This window comes from Hypanus sabinus, chromosome 17, assembly GCF_030144855.1.
Source record: "Hypanus sabinus isolate sHypSab1 chromosome 17, sHypSab1.hap1, whole genome shotgun sequence".
In the NCBI taxonomy this organism is placed as follows: Eukaryota; Metazoa; Chordata; class Chondrichthyes; order Myliobatiformes; family Dasyatidae; genus Hypanus; species Hypanus sabinus.
Window position 1 is genome coordinate 29,801,894 of NC_082722.1, and position 20,073 is coordinate 29,821,966.

General features: G+C 38.8%; 1 protein-coding gene across 1 annotated transcript in view; it reads right to left on the minus strand.

Moving 5' to 3' along the window:
* The window catches only part of carmil2 (capping protein regulator and myosin 1 linker 2), a 159,450-nt gene that overhangs the window by 114,074 nt on the left and 25,303 nt on the right, over positions 1-20,073 (minus strand). The window contains exon 5 of the mRNA XM_059992767.1: positions 615-736. Within this exon, the coding sequence (XP_059848750.1) occupies positions 615-736 (122 nt within the window). The remainder of the gene's footprint in view (positions 1-614; positions 737-20,073) is intronic.

Genomic DNA, 20,073 nt, shown 5'->3' on the forward strand with positions numbered 1-20,073 from the left:
CATTTCCAATGTAAACAGAGGTCAGATAAAGAACTGCAAACACGAGAATTTCAAGAGGTGTTGCTGACGATTTATAAACATAAATCGGACACGCGAGACTCTGCAGAAATTTGATATTCAGAGCAGCAAACACAAGATGCTGGAGGAACTCAGCAGGTCAGGGAGCATCGATGGAGAGGAACGAGTAGTCCACACTTCAGGTCAAGACCCTTCATCGGGACTGAAAAAGGAAGGAGGAAGGAGTTGGAATAAGAAGATGCTGGTGGGCAGGAAGGAGTGCAAGTGTGTTGGCAAACTGAAAGGTTGCAGGTCCTGTTTGAAAATGACTGAGATATTGGTTTAATGTGAGGTATTGGTTTAATGTAACGCCACACAAGCACCACCCACTCTTCAACCAGAGAGTGGGATGATGGATCACCTCATAAATGGCCCTGTTACTTCCTAAATTGACTGACTGTCGTTCCTCCAGCAATACCCTGTTTTCATTAACTTCCATCCTGTTGCTTCAGCTTGGGACCCTCAACACCAACTGGTCATAACCACCAATGTACGTTCAGTTAGTTAAGGCCATGAACACAGACAAAAACAAAAGTATCGATTGGCCGCCTGCCCACCTGGGTGATGAGTCTGGAAAAATTTTTTTGAGCGATGCAGTGACATGGGTAACTACTTGTTCGAGATCTTCAAACGACATAAGTTTCAGAGTGTATGAACTTTTCTCCGTTTCTATGACAACCTGCAAAAACAAAAGGAAGTTCACTTAATTTCACTTTAATTTCTAATCAGATTACCAGTACCCTTCGAAGAAACTTCATTCTGGGATTTCAAAGCACAAAACACAGGACACTGCTGGAATAGATGTCACATCAGGATTCTGATTTATGTACCGATTAGCCTCAGGGTACATCAGTGCTCAGATGGCAAATGATCAACAATGATATCTAAAGTGTCATCAAGTAACTTTGTCTAAATAATTATCCATAGTTTCTCCTCTTTCTTGGTGGTAGTGGACTAGAAATTCCTCATCTTTGAAAATAAATGTTGAAACAGCGCTGCGCAGGAGACCCCATCTCATTTTCGTCATTACATTCATTGTACAAGGTTTTATTCACATAGTGAAGAGATTCTGCATACTTATTTTTTTATTTTAATAGAATAAATACAGAATAATTTGTGGTTATGGAACAAAAGGCAATTTTTAATGAAATGCTTTAATATTGTTTAATAATCAAATATTCTAACACCAACGAACAGAGTAGAGACAGATTCAGAAACAGCTATGCAGGCTTCTGAACTGGCATGGACAACTTCAATCACCACGACTCTGAACCGATTCTGCACCCTACAGACACACTTTCAAGGACTCTTTACAGCTCCTGTTTTCAATGTTTCTCTGCACAGTTAGTCTCTTTACACATTGGTTGTTTGTCAGTCTTTGTTTTTATCAATAGTTTTTCATGAAATTCCATTGTATTCGTTTTTTCCCTGTAAATGCCTGCAAGAACGTGACTCTTAAGGTATTGCATGGTAACAAATATGTACTTTTATAATAAATTTACTTGGAACTTTGCTGAGGGGATCTTTGAGGGAGATGGCAAAGTACCTGAAGAAATCTTTCTCCGACCTTGTGCTTTGTGCTTGGGATGCAAATAACAATTACGTTTATTGGTACATTCATACAGACTAATTTTAATCTATTTTTAGTCATTTTAGCCTATTAGAACTAATTGCTTGGGCCTTCGTTGTGTTTTGTAACTCAAAATCTTTAATCTAATTAAGAACAAGACAATGGACTGGGAAAGCAAGTCTACCTTCGATTTTACTTTAAGCGAGGTGTGCACATATAACGTGACGTCATCACAACACGTGCAACTCACTCACAGTATTTTTACATACAACCCATAATTAATTATTTAAATGAACAAGAATGCTTAATTAAGCAATATATTTACCCAATATTACTCAAATACTACTGAAATATTAAACACATAACTCTCCTCCCTGCTTAGCTATAAACTCCAACTCAATAGAGAATGCATTTCAACTATATACACAGTATACAACATAATACAACTACTTCACAGACACCCACGGTATAGTAAATTTTAAATTGTCCCGTTCAGGCCTTAAGATTTAATCGCTGTGAATAATTTCTTATTCTTGTGGGTTAATGTCTTTCCTGACTGGGGGTGGGGAAGTCACTCTGTTTGGCAGGTGGGGCTTGTGGCTGTGAAATAATCAGGTTCTGGGTCTCCTCCGTGGTGGTTGTAGGAGTCGAGTCTGGGACTGCAGGAAGTGGTTATGACAGTGGTGGCCACCTTTCTTACCAGTTGACTCCGTTCTCCTCGACTGATTGATGTGTCATCTTCAGATGACATCAGAAGCTCCAGTGTGTAGGTCCACTTCTGTCCTGAATCTTTCCAAGGATAACCACTGTAATCCCTCGCCGGGACTGTTTGTCCAGTGGCAGAACATCAAACCTCCTTGCTTGAGGAGCAATTAATTTTTCCTGCATACTCCTTCTGAGATTGGGTTTGAGGAGATCCAAGTGTGAACTCAAGGGACAACCCAGGAACAACATAACTGGTGAGTTCCTGATTGTGGATTGCAATATGCAAGGAAGAAATTGGTGGCCTTCCAATTTGTATTGGTGTGGTGTGTTCTACTGACGCTGGACAAACCTTTCTGACAAGCTATCGGTAGCTGAATGGTCCAGTGCAGATGTAATCTGTCTTATTCCATTCATTTTCAGGAACAACCGAAATTGTTCGATTAAAAACTGTGGTCCATTGTCACTGACTAGTGTTCTAGATCACCAGTCCTTGCACACAGGTTTCTCAATACGTCAACAGTATGCAAGGTGGATTTTTTCTGAATTGAAATAAGACATAATATCACGTAGCCATTGAAGATGTGTAGGCGGGGTAGACTCCTTCCACTTAAGCAAGATTGCTCTTCTTGCTAAAAGAGAGGTAAAAACTAAAACCTGTAGGTTAGGAGTATTTAAAGTTATATCTTCATTTACAATAATACCAAACAAGGCAGTAAGGGAATTTGGGTCAAATTGGACCCTAAAAAGTTGTGAGAAGGTATGAAATACTTCCCGCCAAAACTTTTTAATTGTAGGGCAAAACCAAAACATATGAATTAAAGAGGCATCAGCAGAGTTGCATTTATTACAAAGTGGAGAAACGTTCAGGTAAAAACTGGACAGCTTCTGTTTAGAAATGTAAGCTCTATGAACCACTTTAAATTGTAGAAGAGAATGACGAGCACAGAAAGATGATATATTAACCTGTTTAAGAATTTTATTCCATCTATCATCAGAAATCTGACAATTTAGGTTGTCCTCCCAAGTTTTTTTTGTTTTATCTAAAAAGTCTTGTCTAGAATCAATCAACAAGTTATAGATACCGGTAATAGAACCATCAACAAAAGGTTTTAAATTTAAAAGATCGTCCAGTAAATTTTTATCAGGACGTATAGGAAAAGTAGCTAATTGGAAACGTAGAAAATCTCTAATTTGAAGGTATCTGTAAAAATGTGTTTTTGGGAGTGCAAATTTATTTGACAATTGGTCAAATGAAGCAAGAGATCCTGAGATAAACAGGTCCCAAAAACACTTAATACCTAGATCCGCTGCTCAGACTTAAATTCGAAACAATCTTTTTATGACATTTGGGGACCTTTCCTTATTTACTTTTCCAATTTATAAAGTTTAACAGTGCACAGACTTTTATGTATATTTTTATCTTCTCTTCTTAAGTGAATATGTTTTTTTTCTAATTATCCATTGTCATCCATCAGCTTTTTTCTTTGGTAGTTGGTAGGGGGTTAACTTTTTTTATATAAAAAATTTCTTTTATGATGTATGACTTACCTTTAAATTTTTGATTACAGAGTGGTATACCTTTATGTGTTATGCTATAACATTTTGATCAATTTTATCACAATATATGAATGTTGTGTTGAGATGTATCTATGTGTTGCACTCTGTAAATCTTGTTTTTTTTTCTTCTGAATAAACATAATGTAAAAAGAAAAGAACAGTATGCAAGGCTGTAGTGGAGGCCATTGGGAGCACTTATAGCTGCATCTACTATGACCAAACAATCTATGCCCATGAATGGTCTGGCAAAATCCACATGAATCCTCTGCCAGGGCAGTGCACGACATTCCCAGGGATGGAGATATGATGCTGGGTACTTTGGCGTCCTGAACTGTGCAGGGCAAGACATTTGATCTGCTAATCTACCGGGCCACCAGACAAAACTTCGAGCCAACACTTTCTTCTTGAGCGCACCCTAGACGACTGGCAGGAAGCTCCTTCAGCACTTTGGCTCTCAGCCTGGATGGTACTCTCAATCTCTAAATAAGAAAACCTCCATCAAGGGTAAGTCTATTTGAATGCTGGTAAAATTGGAGGAACTGGGAATTCTGGTGCACATGCCAGCCATTTTGGGTAGCTATGTAGAGTTGAGACGGTGTGGGGTATTTTCCAGTTTCTCTTTAGATCATCTCTGCCGTAATAGGAGACTTCCAATTTGCATCAGATAGAATACGTCAAGAGGAGTGTCCTCTTTTGTAAATGTTTCAGACATTTCCTTTTCTAAAGATAAACAGAACAATCCATCAGCATTTCCATGATTAAGTATCCTCTTGTATTCAACCTTGAAACTGTGTCCTCTGAGAAACAGAGCCCACTTCTGTATTTGTGCTGCTGCTGCTAGTGGATTGAAGATGGACACCAGTGTTTTGATGATCAGTAATGAGGGTAGACTCTCTCCCATACAAGTACTAGTTGAAACATCTTACACCCCAAACTAGACCCCAGGCTTCTCTGTCAAACTGTGCGTGATTTTTCTCTGCAGCAGTAAGGGAATTTGATGCAAAGGCTATGGGAAGTTAATTTCCATCACTCATAACATGCGACATGACTGCTCCCATACAATAAGGTGAGGCATCACAAGGAAGCTTCATGGGATGAAGTGAGTACAGTGCCTGACGTCCTTTCCCTTTTGGAAAGCCACCTCGTGCTGCTCTGTCCATTGCCACTTCTTCCCGATCTGTAATAATGAGTTCAAGAGGTGGAGCAGTGTAACCATGTTTGGCAGGGACCTGTTATATTAATTGACAACTCCTAAAAAGCACGTCCACCGCTGCTTGAATTGTCTCTTCACACTTGCATAATCCTTATGTGTCAATGGTGTGACCACAGTTTAGCGGTGCTCGGTTTTTTAAAAAAATCACACTTGTAGCATTGAGCTCTGAGCTCATAATCTTCTAAACTTTTTAACAGTGTCTTGAGATTTTGGGGAAGTTCCATGTCGTCCTTACCGGTAACAATAAGGTAACACTGAGTGCCTGGGCAGCCTTGCAGCACCTGGTCCATAGATTTCTTCCAGAGTGCAGGTGCAGATATTACTCCAAAAATAAGCCTATTATAGCAATAAAGTCCTTTGTGAGTGTTCATGGTGAGAAACACTTTGGACTCTTCTTCCATCTCCAGCTGTAGGTAGGCCTCATCCAAGTACACATTGCTGGAGTTTTCCTCCAGAAATGTTTGCAAAGATATCCTCTATCCTGGGCAGAGGGTATTGATATAGTTTCAGCACTGGTGATCTTAAAATCACTGATCGTGGCAGACCCATTCTTCCTGGCTACTGATACCACAGATATTGCCCGCATGCTCCACTCAACCTTTGAAACAATTGCGTCAGCCTCCATGTGATCCAGCTCACTGGATACTTTATCATGGATGGTATAGGGAACCGGATGAAAGCTTTCATCCAAAGCTTGGGTGAAGCATTTCCATTTAACACCATTTTACACCTGATCTGTTTGAGTTTTCCAATGTCAGCATTGAACACTGATGTGACATCGTCCAGTCACATCATGCTTTCAGTTGACTCTTGCAGAGGTTGTGACATGCAAATTGTGGATAGATCACCAATCAAGTTGGAATTGTCTCAGCCAATAAACACCCACAATGCTGGCCCTCCTGTTTTTAACACAAACAAGTCAATATGGCTTGTTGGTTGTTGTATTTCACTCTTGCAAATGTCATTCCCACACAAATCATCTTTTCTCCAGTATATGTTCTCCATTCCTGACTGAAACTCGATTGTGTCTCTGCCTGTTGTTTCCATTGATACAGCTGTTTCAACTGCTCTTCTAAATGTAACTTTTACTTCAGTTATAAGCTATTTTTCAATGCTTTCTTGAAAGATTCCACAAGCTAAACAATCTCTCGGTGCATCATTAAGTCCTTCACTGAACTGACAATGATCAGACAACTTCTTCAATTCAGCCACATATACTGAAATGTTCTCCCCTTCTTTCTGATTTCTCTTCTGAAACTTGAAGCATTCTGCAATCAATAATGGCTTTGGTTCTAAATATTCCTTCATTACTTTCACAATATCAGCAAAGGTATTTCGGCTGGTTTGGTTGGAGTAGTTAAACTTCTAAGCAAACTGAATGCTTTTCTACCCAATTCACTCAGCAAAACTGGTAATTGTTTCTCATTGGCTATTCCATTTGCTATAAAATGCTGCTCAATTTGCACAGTGCACAATACCCAGTTATCTCTTGTGCAAACTTGATCGTCTTTCCTTTTACAGAGAAACCGTGTTGCTCTCAAGAAAGGAGTCAGCATACATCAGTGATTCTCTGTGGGAAGCAGTAAACTGTAACTGTTTTCCTCTTAAATACGCTCCTTTTGAACAACTTTTACTGCAATCTGCAACATGCAAATTTCCTCTTAACAGCATACTACGAAATTACATCAATGATCTTCAGATCTTACGTTCAACGGTTAAATGCAGAGCAGTTTAAGGTGGTGTCTTTAATGGTTAACGCCATGACCACGGCCAAAAACATGGCAGAAGAAACAGAATTCAAACAAGGCCAAAGCACAGGGGAATGAGGTCTTCTCTACTGACAATCTCAGGACAATCAGATTGGTGATCTCAGGACAAAGCTGCTGTCCCAGAGGCAGATGAAGCAGACCTCAATAGTTTTTCTGTATTGAGACTTGGTTAACTGTAAACACGCCGGATGCAACTATCCAACCATAAGGTCTTACGATTTTCAGAATGGATAGAACCTCGAGTTCTGGTCAGGAAAAAGGTGGAGGCATATGCATTTTAGGCAGTTTTGTTGGTACATGGACATTGGGGTAATGTCAACTTCTTGTTCCTGACCTACAACAAATAACAATTAAATGTAGACCATTCTACTTACCTCAGGAGTTCTTATCTGTGATCCTGACCACAGTTGACACACCACCAGCAGCCGATTAAAAGCAAGCATTCTTAAAACTGCATGATGCAGTCTGTAAATATGAACCAGGCCTATTTGAAGAAAACTCTGTCCGGTTATCACCTGCACGTAACCTGTTGCACAAGAGGTCCCAACACATTCGATCACTGCTACACTACGATAAGGAATACCTACCATTCCTTTCTGAGACCCGATCATTTGGCTGCACTCCTGCTACCTGCATACAGACAGAGCCTAAAGAGCAAGGGGCCAGAGATCAACATAGCTAAGTGGTGGTCAATAGAGGCAGAGGAACGGTTACACGATTGTCCTGAGTCAGTGGACTGGCTGTGTTCAAGAACTCATCTGAGGACCTGAATAAATAAACTGGGGGTTGTAACAGACTTTATTAAAACAGCTGTGGATGAGTGCATCCTGATAAAATTGTTCAGGATCTTCCCCAATCAGAAACCCTGAACGAACAATGAAATCTGGAGATCAAGAATGCTCCAAGAGGTGCAGGTACGATCTCCAGAAAGCCAGTTCTTGGGCAAAGTGGAGATTCCAGACTCGACTGGAATCAATGATGGATGCTCAACAGCTGTGGCAGGGTTTGAATGCCATAACCTCCTGTAAAGTTAAATCTTGTGACATAGGGGGTAGCAGAGTTTCGCCTCCAGATGAGCTCGATGCCTCCTATACTCACTTTGACCACCAGAACAGGGAGGAACCATTGCGCACCCCAGTGTCTCCCAATGATCCTTTGGTCACAGGCTGCCTTCATTAAAGGGAATCCAAAGAAAGCACCCAGCCCAGATGGGGTACCTGGCCACGTACTGGGGACCCATGCTGACCAGTTGGCTGGTGTATTCACAGATATCTTCAACCTCTCACTCCGTCAGTGTGTGGTACCCACCTGCTTCAAGCAGGCTTCAATCATACTGGTGAGCAAGAAGAGCATGGTAAGTCTAAATGTCTATCACCCAGTGGCACCTATATCCACAGTGATGAAGTGTTCTGAGAGGCTGCTGTTGAAGCACATCAGCCCCTGTCTGTGTAGCCACTTGAATCCACTTCAGTTCGCCTATTGAAGCAACAGGTCTGCAGCAGATGCTATCTCGTTGGCTCTTCACACAACCCTGGGAACATCTGGACAGCAGAAGTGCATACATCAGGATTCACTTTACCAATTACAGCTCAGCATTGCACACCATCATCCCCTCTAAACTATTCATCAAACTCCAAGATCTGGACCTCAGTACCCCCTTGTGCAATTGGATCCTGGATTTCCTCACTTGTAGATCCAAGTCAATTTGGACTGGCAAAAGCATCTCCTCCACAATCTTCATCAACACAGGAGCACCGCAGGGATGTAGCCCCCTGTCCTACTCACTTTACACCTATGACTGTGTGGCCAAGTACAGCTCCAACACCATATACAAGTTTGCTGATGACACCAGTGTTGTGGGCGATGAATTTGCATAAGGAAGGGAGATTGTAAACTTGGCTGAGTGGCGTAATAACAACAACCTCTTACTCAATATCAATTAGACCAAAGAACTGATTGTAGACTTCAGGAGAGGGAAACCGGAGGTCCATGAGCCAGTAATCATCGGAGGATCAGAGGTGGAGGGGGTCAGTAACTTTAAATTCCTGGGTGTCACTGTCTCAGAGGACCTGACCTGGACCCGTTATATAAATACAATTGCAAAAAATGCACAACAGCGCCTCTACTTCCTCAGGAGTCTGCGGAGGTTTGGCATGTCATCAAAAAACTTGACAAACTTCTATAGACATGTGGTGGAAAGTGTGCTAACAGGCTGCATTATGGCCTGGTACAGGAACACCAATGCCTTTGAGCGGAAAATCCTACAGAAGGTAGTAGATTCGGCCCAGTACAAAATGGATAAAACCTTTCCAACCATTGAAAACATCTAAATGAAATGTTGCTGTAGAAAAGTAGCATCCATCATCAAAGATCCTCACCACCCAGGCCATGGTCTTTTCTCGCTGCTGCCATCAGGTAGAAGGTACAGGAGCCTCAGGACTCACACCTCCAGGTTCAAGAACATTTACTACCCCTCAACAAAAGAAGATAACTACACTCATTTAGGGACTTAGTTGTATTGTTATTTCATGCTTGTTATTCATTGCTATTTGTTTATATCTGCATTTGCACAGTTTGTTTACAGTTCCTGATGTTTACAGTTTACAATTACTGTCCTATAGATTTGCTCAGTATGCCCACAATTGCAGGGTTGCACTGTATGTACTGAAAATAAATGTTACTTTGAACTTCAAAAAAAAGGATGCAGTTTTTATTAACTTGACTGTTTCTCACTGCACATCAAAAGGTCTTGAGTTTTTTTAAAACTTCTTCATTTTCAACTGTTACGCTTTGTAACTCCAAAACATTAAACTAATTAAAAGAAAGGGACGGGACTGGCGACTGAAGTGCAGCTTCATTTTTACTTTAAGCGAGGCGCGCAGTATGACGTGACAGCATCATGACTTACGCAACTCACTTATTTTTACATAGTGAATTATTTAAATGGACAAGAATACTCAAACAATACATTTACAATATTACTCAAATACTACTGAAATATTAAATACACAACAGTCCTTTTCATATGGGTATGCTGAATTGTCTCATTTTAATTTACTTTGAGCCGTGTGTGTAACTGTTATTTCTATTCCAGCCGGAACGAGTACAGCAGCTAGATTCCTGAGCTGTGCAGTCACGGACTGTCCGACAGGGAAACATCAGTGTGTTTTCATAGCACTGCTTCCTGGCACCATAGCACTGGATTTGTCCATTGGTGTGGCTTTTGACATGGTGAATTCTAGCAGGTTACAATGATCTAGTCCAGTGCCAGAGAATCTTGGCACACAAGTCTGCTATCTTCTGTCAGGATGACAATATTTAAGCTCTCATTACTGGAATTCCAACAGTGCCCTTACAGTTGGCCGAGCTACTGCTACTCAAGTTATCACATCAAAAAATAGCCTTGCGTTGCTGTCACGTGACTCCTCCTGAAGTTGCAGATCGTCAGGTAAGAGGTGTGCCCTTATAAAAGTAAGGTCTTAGTCCACACGGTTGACAACGTGCAGAACTGCAAACGTCAATTGCTTCAAATACATCTTATAGACTCTGATGTCACTCTCTGTGACTGTGCCAAAGCCGTATTCATTCTGATTAACTTTTTCATGAACCAGTCTAGTAACTGCATTGTGACATAAGTATTCATTGCACAGTGCAGTGTTTGAGGGTGAAGCAGTCACACAGTCTTCATCACAGATATGTCATTGACCACACTTGGACAAACATCTCCCTCTTGCTTCTCCTTTGAGGCCATCTAATGGCTACTTTATCTTTGAGCCCATTCCTTTTACTACGGGGGTGGGGCACACAACACAGTTACATCAATGAAGCACCCGTGGTAAAGAAGCACTAGTTGAAAAATGTAACTCGGTACTCACCAACAGCTTAGAAACCAGATATTGCACCCGAGGCTCGAAAAGCATCTGAGATGTTCTGCATCTGGCTCTCCAATGATATTACATTTGGTGACTGCTCCTTTAACTAACACAGGCACAATGCACAAGAACATTGATAAAATCATGTATCCTGTGAGTGGCCTGTACTGTTTCTTAATCTGAAATGTGATTGAATTTCTGTGGGAAGGTTCCAAAGGAACATAACAGGGTGATTTGCGTCAGTGCATGTAAGTATGTCATGGACAAGGAAGTGCTGTTAAATGTTTTGACTGATTTGCATCACAGTTTTGCTGGGTTTGTCCGATGTACTCACTAAAATTGAGGCTCTCTACGTAGAATTTGAAAAGGCATAAGCAACACCAAAGAATTTCTAGCTAGTGACTTTTTGCAGCTGAATTAAACAGCTAATCATTGATCAAGCCATCCAGTATACTGATTAGCGGCACCTTGGTCACATTTGCAGGTGAGAACCTATGATTTCAGACCCATTGAGAAAAGTAGATGGGAATACATCTTCAAAACATTATTACATTTTATTTGCAACTGCAAGCTAATTTTTTTTTAAAAACCTATTTGGAGCAGCGGTTGCTATTACTATATTTACATTTCTTATTGCAGTGAAAATGTTTCAAATTAAGTTGTTGCTCGTGATGTCTCAGAGAACCTTGGCAGCAAACAGGCATTTCCAGACTCCGTTGTCAATCTGCACAAAATTCAGCAATCTCATTTGCATGAGGATGGAAATGCTTTAATTGGTCTTGATGCTTTTAGGTTAGAATTCTTCAAAACTGACCACCGCTATAAATGGCATGAATGACAAAAAAGAGCAGAATATTTGATTGTGGTATTACATGAGGGTGTTTGGTGTCAAATCTAATAAAATGGACAGTGGCTGAATCATTAAATGCATTTCCAAGCAAAAATGCAAATGATAGAATGCTCTTTATCAACTACAGCTCAGCATTCAATATTATCATCCCCTCAAAACTATTCGATAAGCTCCAAGACCTCCTAAGCTCCAATTTCCTCACTTGCAGAACCCAGTCAGTTTGGATTAGCAACAAGATCTCCTCCCCAATCTCCTTTAGCAGGGGTGCACCACAAGGCCGTGTGCTTAGCCCACTGCTCTACTTGCTTTATATTTATGTGAGGTTAACCACAGCTCCAATACAATAGTTAAGTTGGCTGACAACTCCACTGTCATTGGCCAAAATAAAGTTGGTACCATATAGGAGGGAGATTGAAAATCTGGCTGAGTGGTGCCACAACAATCTCTCACTCAATGTCAGCCACATCAAAGAGCTGATTATTGACTTCAGGTGGTGGAAATCAGAGGTCCATGAGCCAGTTGTCATCAGGGGATCAGAGGTGGAGTGGGCCACCAACTTCAAATTCCTTGTGTTATCATTTCAGAGGATCTGTCCTGGGCCCAGCATGTAAATGCAATTACAAAGAAAACACGACAGCACCTCTGCTTTTGTAGATGTTTGTGAAGACTCGGCATGAGATCTAAAATTTTGACAAACTTGTATTGACTGGTTGAATCACGGCCTGGCATGCAAGCACCAATGCCCTTGAATGGAAAATCTACAAGAAGTAGTGGATACTGCCCAGTCCATCATGGGTGAAGCCCTCCCCGCCATCGACACAGGGCGCTGTTGCAGGAAAGCAGCATCCTTCATGAAGGACGCCCAGCACCCAGGTCTCGCTGCTGCCATCAGGAAGAAGGTGCAGGATCCTCAGGATCCACACCACCAGGATCAGGAACAGCTGTCAGGTTCTTGAAACAGAGGGGATAACTTTATGCAACGTCATTCACCCCATCACTGAACTGTTCCCACAGCCTATGGACTCTCGTTCAAGGTGTTCCCACAGCCTATGGACTCCCTCTTTATCTCATGGTCCAGTAAGTTAGTTTTTCTTTGGTATTTTCACAGTTTGTTATCTTTTGCACATTGGCTGTCTATTCATCTTGTTAGTGTGGTCTTTCCTTGATTCTATTGTGGCTCTTGGATTTATATGTATGTCCATAAGAAAACAAATCTCCAAGTTGTACATGGTGACATATATTTACTTTGATAATAAACTTACTTTGAAGCTTGAATTTTGAAGCAATAAGTCAACCAGCTTCAGAACATAAGAGTAAACTGGTGAAGCAGACCTTTAAAATTACTTTAACAGCTCAAACACCACTGTTAGAGCAAGCAAAGGTTCATCAGTTCCATAATGTGCCATAGAGACGGACGAGTTTATTTTGGTAACAGCTCTTTCATAATGGAAGATCACACATTGCATACCAGGAAATGAACTTCCAGCAAACAAAGGAAGTCCTGTTTTCTTTAAAAGAACAACCCTCTAATTCACAATTTTCTCATCATCAGACATGATGTTCTGTCACATTTTTGAAAAACAAAATAAATCAGTTTGGATCAGTGTTTTTGGGGAATAAATTGTGCTTGTGCAGTTAAGTCAGGGACAACGCATCAAAACACGAGGGATGGGACCTTAAGTAAAATTAGTGGTTATTCAAAGCAGTATGATGTATTTTCCATTATATAAGAGTGATAACATCTTTTTACCTGATCAAGTTATTTCCTGCCATGTTTCAGATTGATACATGTATATGTTACCATTTTATCGGTTTTGTTAGAATGTACATGTCATTTGACTCAGAATGACTTCTTTGATTTCCACTTTTACAATTCTTTCTATCCCTTGTAATTTAGTTCAAACATTGAATGTAAAAGTTCTTTAATAGGTTTGTATTCTGCATGCAATGACACTATAAGTTTAAAGATTATAGTGTTTCTCTCCTCCCCAAGGATGATGATCATTCATTTGGAAGAGTTTCCACCATCAATGCTGCCCCCATCCGCATCTCCTCATTTCCCAGCCATCGGGGTTCATGACAGCATCTCACAGCTTTAGCACCTACCACCTGCAGACCTCCGCATCCAACATATTTTCTGCAACTTCCGCCACCTTCAATGGGACTCAACCACCGACGCATCGTTACCTCCACCCCACATCCCACTCTCCAATCTCCGCAGGTATGCTCCCTTTATGATTCCCTTGTCTATTCATCCCTCCCTGTACCTTATCCCTGTAAGCGGCAGAAGACATTGCCTAGTCACCTCCACTCAGGGTCCCAAACAGTCCTTCCAGGTGAGGCAATACTGTATTCAGTGCTCCCAGTGTGGCCTCCTCTACACTGGTGAGACCCGACATAGATTGTGAAACCTCTTTGCTGAACACCTCCGTTGCAGCTAGAAAATGTGGGCTGATTTCCAGTGGCCAACCATTTTAATTCCTTTTCTTTTTAAATCTTTTTATTAATTTTTAAACAAACATAAATACAGAGTTTGAGAGTACATAGTTAATAGTTTAAATAAACATTCAAATAGATGATAATCAATATATAATAACCTCCCAAACTCATGGTAATTGCGAACAAAAGAAGTTTAAAAAAACCCCAAAAAAAAAGAGAGAAAAAAAAACTAACCAACATGGGCCATTGCATTATGTCAAATATACAGAGTAGCGTCAATAACTCCACACCTCCATCCAAATAATTAAGGATAATAAAAGTGAGGTTTAGGAAAAGACTATTTAACTCATGAAAATGTTGAATAAATGGTCTCCAAGTTTCCTCAATTTGACTGAAGGATCAAAGACAACACTTCTAATTTTTTCTAAGCTCAAACAAGAGATAGTTTGAGAAAACCACTGAAATATAGTTGGAGGATTAATTTCTTTCCTATTCAATAAAATAGATCTTCTAGCCATTAATGTAACAAATGCAATCATCCGCCGAGCTGAGGGGGATAAACGACTATTATCCACCATTGGTAAATCAAAAATTGCAGTAATAGGATGGGGTCGGAAATTGATATTCAGAACTGTTGAAATAATACCGAAAATATCTTTCCAGTAAATTTGCAAACAAGGGCAAGACCAAAACATGTGGGTCAATGAAGCAACATCAGATGACATCTGTCACAGGTTGGATTAACATAAGAATAAAATCGAACAAGTTTATCCTTAGACATATGAGCTCTATGTACAACCTTAAATTGTATTAGGGCATGTTTAGCACAAATAGAAGAAGAATTGACTAATTGTAGAATTTTTTCCCACTGCTCAGTGGGTATAAGACAATGAAGTTCTTTTTTCCATTCCTTCTTAATTTTTTCTGATACTTCTGGCTGTATTTTCATGATCATATTATAAATGACAGCTACTAAACCCTTCTGACAAGCATTCAGAGCTAAAATTCTTTCCGTAATGTCTGATGGACATAGTTTCAGAAAAGACTGTAACTCATTATTCAAAAAATTTCTAACTTGCAAATATCTAAGAAAATGAGTTTTAGGTAAATTATATTTATTAGGTAGCTGTTCAAAGGACATAAAACTATTATCTAAAAATAGATCACGAAAACATGTTATACCTTTTGTTTTCCATAAAACAAAGGCTTGATCCATAAAAGAAGGCCGAAAAAGAAAGTTAGATATTATAGGGCTTGATAAGATGAACTTATTCAAGCCAAAAAATTTACAAAATTAAAACCATATTCGCAATGTATGTTTAACTATAGGATTAGTTATTTGTTTATTCAATTTAGATAAAGAGAAAGGAAGTGAAAATCCTAAAATTGAAAACAATGAAAAGTCTTGTACAGATTTACATTCCAAATTTACCCATTGTGGGCAAGCTGCTATAGTCGAATCTTGTGTCCAAAATTTTAAATATCGTATATTAACTGCCCAATAGTAAAATCTCAAGTTTGGCAAAGCCAAACCACCCTCCTTCTTAGGCTTCTGTAAATATTTTTTGCTTAGTCTGGATTTTTATTCTGCCACAGATAAGAAGGTATTTTGGAGTCAATAATATCAAAAAAAGATTTAGGAATAAAAATTGGTAATGCTTGAGATAAATATAAGAATTTGGGTAATACCATCATCTTAATAGCATTAATTCGACCAAGCAATGACTAAGATAATGGAGACCACCTTCTAACAAGTTGCTTAATTTGGTCAATTACAGGTAAGAAATTAACTTTAAATAAATCTTTATGTTTTTTGGTAATTTTAATACACAAATAAGTAAAATAATCTGTGACAACTTTAAATGGTAAATGTTTATAAATTGGAACTTGCATATTTAATGGAAATAATTCGCTCTTATTAAAATTCAATTTGTAACCAGAAAAGTTACTAAACTGAGCAAGCAAGGATGAAATAGCAGGAATAGATCTCTCAGGGTCGGATATGTATAGTAACAAATCATCAGCATATAATGATAACTTATACGTCCCTTCCCCACGAGTAATACCCAAAATAATAGGTGATTCACGAATGGCTATAGTAAAGGTTCCAAAACAATGTCAAATAGTAAAGGACTTAAAGGACAGCCTTGCCTTGTACCACGGAATAACTGAAAAAAAGGAGATCTTTGATTATTGGTGAAGACCGAAGCCAAGGGTTTATAGTATATTAATTTAATCCATGATATAAATTTCAAACTAAAATTAAAATGCTGCAATGTATTAAATAAATATGGCCATTCAACTCTATCAAATGCTTTTTCAGCATCTAAGGAAATGACACATTCTGGTATTTTGGGTGAAGTAGTATAAATAATATTAATTAATTTTCTAATGTTAAAAGATGAGTAGCAGTTTTTAATAAATCCAGTCTGATCTTCAGAAATAATTCGAGGTAATATATTTTCTAATCTAGTGGCCAAAATTTTACTAAAAATCTTAAAATCCGTATTCAGCAAAGATATAAGTTGATAGGATGCACACTCAGTGGGGTCTTTATCTTTTTTAAGAATTAAAGAAATAGAGGCTTCATAAAAAGATTGTGGCAATTTACCTATAGTTAACGCATCTTTAAAGATTTTACAAAGCCAAGGAGAAAGTATAGGGGAAAAGGATTTTAAAAATTCTACAGTATGACCATCCGGACCAGGAGCTTTACCGGAATTCATTGAAAAAGTAGCCTTTTTTATTTCAGTTTCCGTAATAGGTGCATCTAGGAATACACGATCCTCTGTTGTTAATTTTGGGATATTCAATTTTCTTAAAAATTCATCTATTATAGAAGAACATTTTAATTCCTATCCCCATTCTTGTTCTGACAGGTCGGTCTATGATGAGGCCACATTTGGGTTGGAGGAGCAACACCTCATATTCTGTCTATGTAGTCTTCAAGCTGATGACACTAACATCGATTTTTCCAACTTCTGGTTAATTCTCCCCCTTCCCCTTCCCTCAGCTTCAACTCTGACCTCTTACCCTCTTTCTCCTTACCTGCCAATCACCTAATGCCTGTTACGCCTCTTCCTTCCCTTTCTTCCATTCCTTCCTTTCCAGCTTTTTACCTTTTCCACCTATCACCTCCTAGCTTCTTACTCCATCCCCCTGGCTTCACCTATCATCTTCAAGCAAGTCCTCCTTCCCTTCCCCTCCACCTTCTTATTCTGGCATCTCCCCCCTTCCTTTCCAGTCCTGATGAAAGGTCTCGGGCCAAAACATCGACTGTTTATTCATTTCCACAGATGCTGCCTAACCTGCTGAGTTCTTCTTGCATTTTCTGTGTGTTGCTCTAGATTTCCAGCATCTGCAGAATCTCTTGTGCTTAAAATCTAAAAAGGAATGTTTATGCATTTTTGGAGTTAATTAAAGATAGTGTAGCTCAAATAGTTATAGTTTAAAGGTATTACCATCAATCACATAATACATTGAACAAACACTTACAAACCTTTTACACGTTGTAATTTTTTTCACCTGGCTCAGCGTCCCATGGGCAGACAAATGCTCTTTACTACTACTTTTGAAATTTGGTCTTATTGCAACAGTAACTTTGTCATTCATTGACTCCTGGATGTTGTTTTTGAAAAAAAAGACAGGTTTCTTTTCTCAATAAGAGTAGAAAAATGACTATGTTTTCAAATTGCAGAAATACAAATCAAGAGAGAATGTGGAAGTAAGGGGATGGGAACTCATGGTAAAGGAGCTAAATATATTATGTTTTTATATTGGATCTAACTTGCTGTATATGTTACGTGATGACTAATAAAGTTCCAAACTATATCCTCGTTTATGCTGACTTTCAGCTGAAGAAACAGTAGAACAAAATTGGTCTCATATCCCTGCAGTTCGAAGAAGCTATCAAAGAGTGCTGTTATAAATCATTAACAAACAATTACACATGGAAATCATGAGAATACAATAATTTTTATCTCATAAGGTCCACAATTAAATAGCTGGCAGACTATACCAAGATTTCAACGTAAATTATTGTCATGTTCAGTAGAGACAGAACCAGCAATATCATTTATCATACTCAAAAGCACATCATTACCTTCAAATGAAAACCAGAAAGGGACAAACATACAAGGTAAAGAAATAAAATGTCTGGAAGTAAAATCATATCTAGTACTAAACTCTAAAAGCTATAATTAATTTATAACTCTGCACTCTTGCTGAAAAATATACAATTTACTCTATCCTCCTATGAATAAGCTGACAGTGATATTAAAGGCTCTCTGTTTATGAATACTGTTTCAGTTCTATACAAGGCATTTCAAAATTTCATGTATATTATTAAAATTCATTTTAAAATCACAATTTCCTCCATCTTTAGTCTCTCAAGACAAAAAAAAGTAACTTAAGCTCTTGAATCAATGAGTCTTTACCATCAGTACTACAAATACTTGTTTATGGGTCTCCTCATGCAAGCTACATCATCTGGAGTCAGCTTTTCCCAGTCTCTAAAATGACAAATTCAGAGGTCGTAATATTTTGCTAATGGGATAAGATCATGCACAAAACTAACTTCTATGAAATCTTCTTAAGATCCAATTCCAATGGTAGGTTTTCATTTACTTCCTGAATTTCAGAAATGCGAAAATGCATGCAGTAGTTGAATCAACATTAGAATGTCTTCTTTGATAGTCTATAGAAAATCAGTGACTATTAATTCTTCCAGATTCTGTAGAGTCATGATTTATGGCTTTTTTTTCAAATCAGGTTTACATCACAGCACAGTATAATTAAATACATTATATAATCATGAAGTGTGACAGTAAACAAGATTGTAGAGTGCTTTACAAGGCCATTGATAATTGGAAATGGTGACTGAAACAATACATTAATATTTAAAGGTAAACACGACATCTTACCTTGTTGAAATTTTTAGACTGTTGCACTTTTGTCCATAAAGACCTACACATTCAGGTGAAGTCTATATGCATTTTCATGTTAAACTTATTTTGACGAATCAAAGCAGAGCTTTCTTATGCAATTATTCCTAACAAGCAAAATTTCTTCCTTTCTTCAGAACAGTTTTAACCGTCTGTATTTACGGAACGTGGAAGCAGATAGTGTTGCAAAAAGCTTCAGCTTAGTGCCTTTAAGGAAGATATGAGGAAGTACGTCAGAAGGAACTGCAACAGTTTCTTCACAAACAAGAGAAAATCTGCAAATGCTGGAAATCCAAGCAACTCTCACAAAATGCCGGAGGAACTCAGCAGGTCAGGTAGCATCAATGAAAAAGAGTGCAGTTGACATTTTGGGCCGAGACCCTTCATCAGATCAGGACAGCACTTTGAAGGTGTTGCAACGGTGTCTTGCAGCTCCTGGCGTGATCTTGCATCAATATATTCAAAATAGTCAACTCTGTTCCAAAAGATCATTGTATTTAACCTGCTGCATATCCTATATTTCATTTTAATGAGGGAACATCTTTGATAACTTCAAATTAAAGCAATAAAATACATTCTATACCTTTAGTAATATGTAAAGAAAAACAAATTTCAGTTAAGTTTAACCATAACATCCAACAAATACCTGCTTTTGACATTTCACAACTCAGATGGAAAATATGATTAAAAACGTGACAGCAAGTTAATCATACAGAGGCCACCTGAGAGTTTTCACAAGATTTTATCTCTTTAGGACTGACAACCCATGATAACATTTTAGTGGTTTTGACACACTTTTATAGATGTGTAGTGGAGAGTATATCAACTGGTTGCATCACAGCCAGTACAGAAACACCAGTGCCCTTGAATGGCAAATCCTACAAAAACCAGTGGATTTGACCCAGTCCATCATGGGTAAAGCCCTTCTCTCTACTGATCACATTATTATGAGCAACATCCACCATCAGAGACCACCAGATCATTCTCTATTCTCGATACTGCTGCCATCAGGAAAACTGTACAGGAGACCTGGGACTCACACCCCCAGGTTCAGGAACAGTTATTATCCCTCAACCATTAGGCTCTTGAACCAGTGGT